Source organism: Centropristis striata, chromosome 21 (genome assembly GCF_030273125.1).
Source record: "Centropristis striata isolate RG_2023a ecotype Rhode Island chromosome 21, C.striata_1.0, whole genome shotgun sequence".
Classification (NCBI taxonomy): domain Eukaryota; kingdom Metazoa; phylum Chordata; class Actinopteri; order Perciformes; family Serranidae; genus Centropristis; species Centropristis striata.
Window position 1 is genome coordinate 12,486,507 of NC_081537.1, and position 10,084 is coordinate 12,496,590.

At 38.4% G+C, this 10,084-nt stretch overlaps 1 protein-coding gene across 1 annotated transcript; it reads left to right on the forward strand.

Moving 5' to 3' along the window:
* Positions 1 to 3,021: 3,021 nt before the first annotated feature.
* On the forward strand, positions 3,022 to 8,931 carry irf3 (interferon regulatory factor 3). The gene is made up of 11 exons (XM_059324653.1): positions 3,022 to 3,210; positions 4,481 to 4,647; positions 4,734 to 4,899; positions 5,281 to 5,354; positions 5,451 to 5,511; positions 5,609 to 5,671; positions 5,779 to 6,024; positions 6,155 to 6,245; positions 7,505 to 7,794; positions 7,869 to 7,987; positions 8,451 to 8,931. The coding sequence occupies exons 2-11, from the start codon at positions 4,483 to 4,485 to the stop codon at positions 8,562 to 8,564; spliced, it is 1,389 nt and encodes a 462-aa protein (XP_059180636.1). The 5' UTR covers positions 3,022 to 3,210; positions 4,481 to 4,482; the 3' UTR covers positions 8,565 to 8,931.
* Positions 8,932 to 10,084: the final 1,153 nt, after the last annotated feature.

A 10,084-nucleotide genomic window follows, 5' to 3' on the forward strand; every position in this document is an offset into this window, starting at 1 on the left:
ACTCTTTGAGTTCGATAAAGTAGACTACAAGCTACAACCTCATTTTCCTCAATGAGTAACATAACCTGCTACCAAGTAGGAAACAGGAACAACAAATCTGTATATATCCAAATCAACTTCACCAAACTCAAAAGTTGACATTTCCAACTTTTTTCTCAAACTGCATAATGAAAAAACCTTTTGTTGAAATATGATTTTGAGAAAAGTACTAAAATCCCCAGACACATACATTCTTGGTAGTAGGTTACTACAACTATTGTTTTGGAAAATCTGCTTTATGTAATTAATGTGAATATTTTAGACATATCGTCACCCTGTTAAAATAATCGCCTAAATCATTTTTCAAGTTTTGCAGGAAACACAAAAAACTTCACCAAAAGTGTAACATATGACATTTATTGATCATTTCACTCAAAAAGGATATAACAAAGGATGGCTATTGGCATAGTAATAACACTGTGTGTAAAGTATGTAATTTAAGATTAACTAGGACTACAAGCAGTACTGAACGGGCCCTCGCAGTACACGCATGTTGGGGCATGCTGCCGTCGGGGTGTGTGCGTTATAGGGGCCAGTCTATACCACCCCTATGAATTTCATTGCCTTAAGTGTTATAGTGTGGCCACGGTACCAAATATGAAATTAGACTGCCACCACAGTGCCACCTAGGGGTCGATCAATAAATCCTTAAAGGGTTATCCTCAGGAGGGCATTGATAATAATTGTACCAAGTTTTGTATAATAATGCACAAACTATCCCTTTAATCCTCATACAGTTTCTGAAGGAGGACTCTTAACTGATATGTATAAGTTAGAAGAGGCAGGTAGCAATGGTGGAAAGTAACTATGTACATTTACTGAAGTACTGGACTTAAAGTAAAATTTTGAGGTACTTTTATGTACATTTTATGTAACTTTATACTTCGACTCCACTACATTTTGAGACAGGGCCGGAGTGGGGCCACTTTTCAGCCCGGGAATTTCAGGCCCAAGACCGGCCCACTTTTTCCATGGTAGTGGAAATTGGACAAATGAAGCAACAGTTCAGCTCTTACTATCCTGTAGTTTTTGTTATTAATACCATGGTTCAACAGATAATGTAAAGGTTAAATAATAATCCACTTAAGCTGAGAAGTTAACAAAAAATATTTCACTATTCCACAAGGATACAGTAGGTTGATAAATTAACAAAAGCATAAAATAAATAATGCATATTGGTTCATCATGGACTGTCATATACTGCTCTTTCTTACATTAAATAACTTTAATTCATATTGTTTACTCTGTTATCTTCTCTACCTGTCCCTGTAGTCATGGCCTCCTCATTGCAAATTTCGGGCTCATCATTTTCAGCAGGAGACTGGCTTATCTGCTGCTCAGAAGCTACAAAGAAAAAATAATTTCACTGCATAGCCTACACAGATCAAGTTTGAGTTTTGTTATCGATATTTTCATAATATTTGCAAAGTCTATGAATCGCCATATATCAGGTGATATAAAAAGGCTTATATTTTAATTCAATTCAATATTTTGCTTGCGAATAGGTTGACAACGCTTCAACGATATTAACCACGTTACAACGTTAGCCGAACAGTTACGTTGCATTAAGCCTATGTCTCTCTTTACCAGTTGCCACATGTGTTTGTCCTCTCGAAAATAAATCAGTAAGCTTGGCACATTTGGCAGCATCCTCCTCCAATGCCTTTCTATTCTTCAACCTGGCTTTTTCAGCCCCTCCTGGCCTCTTCCTCCCATCCATCCTCCCCGACGTGTATCGTTGAGATAGGGCTGGCCCAGCTATCGGTAGCCTACCTGAGAAAACTTTTTTGGAAAGACGGCTGTGGACCCAACCAACTTTATTTGGGAGGGGAGAACTCCCTCACATGGTACAACCCATGCTGAGGCTGCGGTGTCAGAATGCAAAACGTGTTTAGCGTACTTTAAGAGGAGATGGACTAACGTGAAAAATGTCAAATAAATAAATAAATAAATTATCGGCCGGCCCAAAAGTGAAGCGGCCCACCGGGAACTCTCCCGATTCTCCCGATTACCCACCCCGGGCCTGTTTTGAGACATATATTGTACTTTTTATTCCTCTACATTAAGCTGACAGCTTTAGTAACTTTTCAGGTCAAGATTTAAAATGAAAAACATGATACATTTAAAATGATGACCCATTTTTATAAATCAAACCACTTAAAAGTTTATTAGGTAGTTAAACTGAGCGGAGTGGAGTCATTTGACAGTGTGGTATAAGTACTTTTACTGAAGTAAAGGATCTGAACACTTCTTCCACCACTGTCTTTTTTACTTCTTAACTTTTTTTTACATTTATTTTTTTTTTTACATTCATTTTTTTTTGTTTATTTCCTTTAATTTAAAAAAAAAAAATTTAAATGTTTTTTTTTTCCTTCGTTTCTGCGCATGCGCGGCTTTTCCGGATTCTACGCATGCGCGGCTTTTCTGCGCTACTGCGCATGCGCGTCTTTTTCGCTTCTGCGCATGCGCGGGCTTTCTGGGCATTGCGCATGCGCAAAACTGCGCGTGCGCAGAAGCGGAAAAAGACGCGCATGCGCAGAATCGCATAAAAAATAATAATAAAATAAAATAAAAAAATGTTTTTAATTTTTTTTTTAAATAAAAAAAAATAAATAAAGAAAAAAAAATTGAGAAAAAAAAAATTATAATTTTGACTCAGGCATAATAAATCCGCTTAAGTCTCACACTTGACATAGGCCATTATCTAAAGGGGTAAAATCACATGATCTGGCTAACTGAGGAAAATAGTTAGGCGATTATTTTAACAGATATATTAGACAAAGTGCATTAATGAAATATTTTTCCTCCCAATGATTTTTTCCTCCTATCTGGCCCTAATCCTCTTCCGTAGTTAACTCAAGGAGACGGTGGTCTCTCTCCCTCCGTTTGTGTGTGTGTTTGTGTGTGTGTGTGTGTGTGACCCCACCTAGCGGCCCGGCTGATATGAAATGAAACTACCGCTGACGTCACATCTGGAAAACGAAACTGACGAGTCGGAGTTTCCCGAGAAAACCTCCTCAGAGCAGACAGCAGCCGGACTCCTCACGGTATTTAAGGAAATATCAGCTGGGATTGGGTGACACACATCTTCAGCTCTCAGTTACAGGCATTATTTTGCATCATATTTCTGACTTTTGACACCGGAACACGGGCCGCCTGAAACCTCAGCAGGTATGAGACTTTCTATCTGTTGTTTACTATGAGCAGTGAAGCTGTTTGCAACCACTAATGCAGTAAATTAATATGTAACTCCTCAGCTGCTGTTTTTGGCAGCTAAAATGTCAAACATTGACCACACGGAAATATCTATAAAGGCTATTAGTATTAGTAGTCATTATATTAGCCTACATCTATAGACAAAGAGGTACCTATAGATAGCTTACTCAGCAAATAATATACTACATGCTATGTTCAATGTCAATGATTTTGTGGTTATTTACAATTTTATAGCGGTAGCAGTTACATTACAACATTAAATCATTGTACTCTAATATTAATATTTGACTCTGTTTTAGGAAGCATTATTCTGACTTTTACTCTTCATGCTTGAATGCATTTCACTGTTATAGTTACTTTTTTCTTTTCTTTTTTTGGCATTGAAGCACACCTGTCCTCACATTCTCCTACTTCCTCTTTCCTGCAAATCAGAATTGGCAAATATAAGCAGAAATATCTGCAGAAATGAGGATGTTGGTAATCAGATTCTGTTCTTTTTTTTCTTTCTTTCTTTCTTTCTTTCTTTGTTATGCCATATTAGTATATCAATATACAAGCATACACAAGTAAACATGAAAATAATATAATAATATAATTAAATAATAATAAAAAACATTTAAAAAAATGAATGAATAATACAGGTATAGTATTAAAAAGTAAATATGTTTTTGTACAGACAGTATAAGCTCATTCTGATAATTTATACATTCATTAGATTTTTTTGCACTTTATTTAACAGTTTATGTAAACATGCAAAGGTTTCACCGTTGACCATAAATGAATCTGTTAGTAAAATGGCTAAATACTCCCATCTACAGGCTTTAAGAGTATTTTTAAAATAAACCTGAAAATTCTAATTATTATTATGAATAATTGTGGTGATTAAACATCCAACCTGGCTCAGCCACTTTTATATAAATTGATGCATGTGAATAATTCTTCCACTAACACTATGTAGTCTTTTCTCTGATTATTTCTGTTTATTTACTGTCAAGGTATATATACAATCATAGGTATGAGACCAAATACTGATTTATATTCGGGTTAGATTCTACATTTTCAGGTTTTTTTGTGTGGATATTATTCAAACTTAAAAGTAGCAACAGGAAGTATTACATTTGTTCTATTGTAGATTAAATTGAAATCATGATATTAATGATCAGGGATGACAAATGGAGCCGTGTTAACACTGCTGACATTATATATATTATTTTTGATTCTGCAGAAATGTCTCATTCTAAACAACTAATCATCCCGTGGCTGCGGACCCAGATTGACAGCGGCAGGTATCCTGGTGTCAGGTGGACAAACCCGGAGCGAACAGAGTTCTCCACCCCATGGAAACACGCCTTAAGACAGGACTCCTCCGACACTGACATTCTCATCTTTAAGGTAATAAATAACATTATGTTAATAAATTAATTATATTTTAAGAATCCATCATATATTAGATGTTCATAAAGTGTTCTTCCCTGCAGGCCTGGGCAGAGGTGAGTGGGAATGGCCGGGCTCACGGAGACCCCTCCGTCTGGAAGAGGAACTTCCGCTCTGCCCTCCGAGCCAAAGGCTTCAAACTGGTCTCAGACAAGAAGAACGATGCTGCTGATCCCCATAAAGTGTTTCGCTGGCCGAGTGAGTCAGGAGGTGAGGATACATCGGGGCATCAGTCATCATTTGTGGTCCTTTATTGTAGTGGATACTGAGCACATTAAAAAAGGACTGTTGCCTTTGATGAAATGCGCTAAAAATCACCTAATAACAAAAAAATAACAATTATATGATGTATATTCATTGGCACCGATCTATCAGTGTGGCCACATCGAATCTGATCACCTTCTTCACATTCTGTCTTGCATACATTTATGTCTGGATTTATGTTTCTGTGGTTTGTTAACATAATATGCAAATGCAGAGCAAAACCATTTGTAAAGGGGATTATGAGATTACAGATGTGTTTCTGAGTAGAATAAATGATTCGAAGATAGCATGCTGCAGATTCTGAAATCTTTGCTTTCACTCTCAAAGCTAACGCTTCTGCTGGATCCCAGGACCAAGAAGAAGCTGATTTGTTCGAGGATTATCACCTTCCTACACCAGAAGTAAGCAGCTGTGCTTGTGGGGTTTGTAGGAACACAGAAAGTAAAATGCAAATGATGTGTCATTTCATGATTGTATGTGTATCTGTGATATCTTAGAGCCAGGACATTGCCTGCTTTGATGACTGTCTCTATCTTCCAGAAGAGTCTGTGTTTTCAGGTAAACGGGTGTTTATTATTATTATATATCTTTAAAAGAGCAAATTTGCTTTAATATTCCCAGAAATGGATTTTAATTTATCAATATTTGCCATCAGAATCTGCCAGCCATGATATTCTCCAGGAGTGTCTCAGAGGATTGAACATTGGTCCTGGAACAGGTATCTGCTCTGATCATCATCCCCTCCTCACTGCTGCAGTGTGAGCAGAAAACAACACTTTTCATAGAAGCACTTTTTCAGTTTCTCCAACTTTTTACCATCCACAGAGGGCACCGCAGGCTTTGAGCCTCCTCCTGAGCAACAACAGCTCCAAGACCGGGTTGTGATTGGTGGACATGCGTTGCCAGAGCAACAGCAGTATCCAGTAATGTGTGAGGGTGCAGTCAGTGAAGCTGGGCTGCCTGAGCAACCGGCACATCCAATGGAGGAAGCCGTGGGAGGGGACTGTGATGAGCAGCTGGTGGAGCAGTTCCTCGATTCCGTGAACAAGACTCGTGTTGATGATAATTTCAGTAAGTTCACTGAGAAAAAAAAGGAAATGAGGAATTTGTACAGACACTGAAAAAGGGCAACCCTAACAAAATGTTTTAAACAGGAATCATGTATAGCCTTTTCTCATACATTTCTCTTCTTTCTGCATAGAGACCAGTTTCAAGGTAACGGTGTACTACAGAGGTGTGCAGGTGTCTCAGCAGATCGTTGAGAATGAAGTTGGAATCTGCTTAGTCTACAGGTAACATCGAAATAAAGCTTTCATCAAAGGATGAATGTCTGACAAATGTTTAGTATTCCCAGTAACTTCAAACTGACTGTCACAGAGCCAATGGAGAAGTGACGTAACCTGCAGTCTTTCTAATGGACAGCAGGGGGCGACTCCACAGATTACATGATATTCATTTTGTAAATTATTTTTCTAAGCAGACACTTTGGGTGCCACACTTTCTTTTTTTTTAAAGATATTTTTTGGCCATTTTCAAGGCTTTATTGATAGTGAGAAACAGAGTGAAAGGGGGAGACAGAGGGGAAGGCATGCGGGAAAGGGCTCCGAATCGGATTCGAACCCGGGCCGCCCGCTCACAAGGACGATGCCTCTATGGTACGCGCTCTACCAGGTGTGCCACCGGGGCGCCCCGGGTGCCACACTTTCAAATAAAGAAAAAATAATGTACTAATGCCTAGTTAGCCTATAATTGTTTAAGTTTTTAACTTTTTGTGTATATTTTTGTGTATATTAGTGTCAACAGACTTAAAAAAAACATGGGAAATCCATAAGAACTCGATACTTACCTAGAAAGTACTCTCAGACAATTCACTGACGAGTGATCGTTAAAAACTATAGCCAAGTTTCCATTTAAGTCAAAGCGTATTTTGAAAATGTTCAAAAATTTAGAAAGGTTTGCATTAAAGTGCATTAAAGTAAAATGCAAATAAAGGCCAAAATTGTTCAATTAGCAACCTCTTTTTTGTTGTTCTTTCTCTGTCGTGCAATCTCTACTTCTTCTACTGTTTACTGACGGACTAGCCTACAGCAATACATCACACTGCCATCTTCTTACTTAAGTACGTTTATGCAGCTTTGTTTATTTGCTCTAAACCAGTTGATGGAAACGTCCCTAATTCGCATTTTCTTTAATGCAACATTTCAAAATTGGTTTCAAAATTTTCTACGACTTTCATGGAAACACAATTTTAGTCACTGATGGACTCCAGCGGTCCAAAAGTGAAAGAAACAGGCATCTAGCAGCTGGCCCTCCTTAGAAAAAGTATAGGGACCCCTGCCCAATGTTTATTTTGTGTTTTTGTGCCCTTTAGTGAAGGCATTTTGGGCTTTAACATGATATCGGGATGGGACGAGAGCCATTCTTCCAGGATAGGGACGGGCGGGAAATTTTTGGCATTTGAATGTGTTTTTGTGGGCGTGGGATAGGACAGCAGTAAAATTCCACTGCCTTTCAACTTAACCATAAAAGCTACATGTTTTCTTCACGTCAGGCCCGGACTCTTTGGGACAGTTGTGGATCCCAAGTCAGGTCTGTCCCTGGTCTCTCTGCCAAGTCCTGGAGTCATGCCGGATCAAACCCAAGCAAATCTGACCCAACGCATCCTGGACAAGCTGGGCGATGGTTTGGATGTGAGAAGGTCGGGCAGTGTGGTCTATGGCCAGCGACGGGGCGAAATCAAAGCATTCTGGAGCTTCACCAAGTTTGACAGGAACAAGGCGCCGCAAGAGATTTCTAAACTGCAGCCTCAACCTCTGTACATGTTTAAGGAGTTTTTGCAAGGTTGGTGTAAAGGATAATTACGTAGGTTCATCTGTGAAAGCTCGACGCAGTGATTGATTGTCTTTTCCCTCTAGGTATATTGAATTTCATTGGCGGGAGAGAATCCCCTCCCTGCTCCTTGTTCTTCTGCCTCGGGGAGAAGTGGCCTGACCCAGACAACAGGCCTTGGGAGAAAAAACTCATCACAGTGGAGGTGAGAGTACCTCTGAATTATTAAAAGGCACAGACATTGTTGTGCTCTCACAGACCTTAAAGCAGTATTTCAGTTTGGCAGAGAAGGTTTTTTTTCTCTGCTGCACGTACCTCTATCAAATTTCATGAGTGATCAAACTCCCAAAATTGCCCACTCAAGGGAGCTGTAGTCAACAGCACTTTTCAAGAGCCAATTTTGTCTCAGTATTGATTAATAGCGTAGAGAGAACAAAGCCTGAATACCGGTGGTGACAGCCGATCCCTCGGGTGTAAAAGGTTTTTCTCCTCCTGAGCCTCCACAGAGGAGTGCATGCTGAGAAATAAAAAGCTTATACAGAAAGTTACTTTGGAGAGAGCAGCTTGACACTCCTCATTGCTTCTGTCAAGTTCAAATTTGCCATCTTCATCTAGTGGTTCTTGTCATCGCCTGTGCCTTTCTGCTCCCTGTTTCTTTTCTGTCTCAGGTGGTGCTGACTTCGTTGGAGATGCTGAAGGACATGGCTGTTGTGGGTGGCGCCTCTTCCCTGCAGTCTGTGGAGCTGCAGATGTCCCTCGAAGAGATGATGCAGACGTGCTGACGTATTCTGCTGTGCCTGAAGAAAGTCATTGTTTACCCTTTTTCTTTGTAATCCTTAGCCTTGACAAGAACATTGCAGAAGTTTTTACGTGTTTTATGAACATTTTATAAAGAAATTCTACTCCAAATAGAATAGATCAGTTAATAACTCATCAATAATAGCGCTGGTGGTGGATTTGCTGGTTTTTAAATGATATCACTCTGGTATTTTTAAATTAAATAATAAGGAGACTATGATCCCTGTGCTCTAATGTGAGCCTTTTCAGTGATTTTATTGGTGCTAGTGTTTTTAAGAATTCTAACCACAATTCCAAAATACTGTTTTCTGATGCAAAGAAGCTGAATAAAAGGCTACGTTATTCTTTTCACAGGTCTTTTTTGCTTATTCTACACTCTGTTCTCGCAAATAATGTGTTTGTGCTGAATAGAATTCAATCTTAGCTACAATAAATAAAAATAACTGGAATACTGTTTGTGGAGTGAAATAAATATTCTACAACAATAACTGACTGAGAATGAGTCGATTTAAGAGTACAGATGTGATCAGAGCATCTGGAATCAGTCTGTTTTTGGAACAACATATCAAATATACACCTGAGCACAATCTGAGACAGTTATCTACCACAACACACCAGAGACCTTTCAGAAAAAAAAGGTAAATATGCTGTGCAGATGTTTGATTATTCTATTTGAACATTGTTTTTTTGTGTTTATTTGATAGCTGTAGATGGACAGGAATGGGGGTAGAGAATGGGGTAACATGCAGCAAAGGGCTGCAGGTTGGAATCTGCTGCTGCAGCAGCAGCAATGATTCAGCCTTTAGTATACAGGGCACGCACTTTGCAAAGTGAGCTACCTGGAACCATGTTTTTTTTATTCGTATTTAAGTATCATGGACAGTGATGTAAGAAGTGTTCAGATGCCTTACTTCAGTAAAAGTACTAATACATCACTGTGAAATGACTCCACTACAAGTAAAAGTCCTGCATTCAAAACTTACTGTAAAAGTATATAAGTATCAGCATCAAAATGTACTTAAAGTATCAAAAGTAAAAGTACTTGTTATGCAGAATGGACCCACTCAGATTGTTTTGTAAATTCCAAAATATCATTATTCCATTACTTGTATTGATGCTTTTATGTAAGCAGTGTTTTGTTATTGTAATGACAGAGCTCATTTAATTACTAAATATACTGTTATAAGATTTAATTTTAAATAAAGTCTAATCACTTAAGAAAAAACGTAAATCTCGACCTGTAGAGTAACTAAAGCTGGCAACTAAATTTAGTGAGGTAAAAGTAAATGTCACATAAAATTGAAATACTCAAGTAAAGTACAAGTTCCTCAAAATTGTACTTAAGTACAGTACTTGAGTAAATGTACTTAGTTAGATTCCAACCACTGATCATGGCTACCCAATAAGTGTATGTGTATCTGATGAAACCTTGTTGGATTTTACTCACTATAAGAGCTGAATGAAAATATGCATTGAAATACACATAACATCAGTACAAACAATA

Bases quoted from the DNA above. Each gene is read 5' to 3' on its own strand.
- irf3 (XM_059324653.1), top strand. From the start codon at position 4,483: ATGTCTCATTCTAAACAACTAATCATCCCGTGGCTGCGGACCCAGATT. The intron at 5,512-5,608 runs GTAAACGGGTGT...ATTTGCCATCAG, and splicing joins AGAAGAGTCTGTGTTTTCAG to AATCTGCCAGCCATGATATT. The intron at 5,672-5,778 runs GTATCTGCTCTG...TACCATCCACAG, and splicing joins GAACATTGGTCCTGGAACAG to AGGGCACCGCAGGCTTTGAG.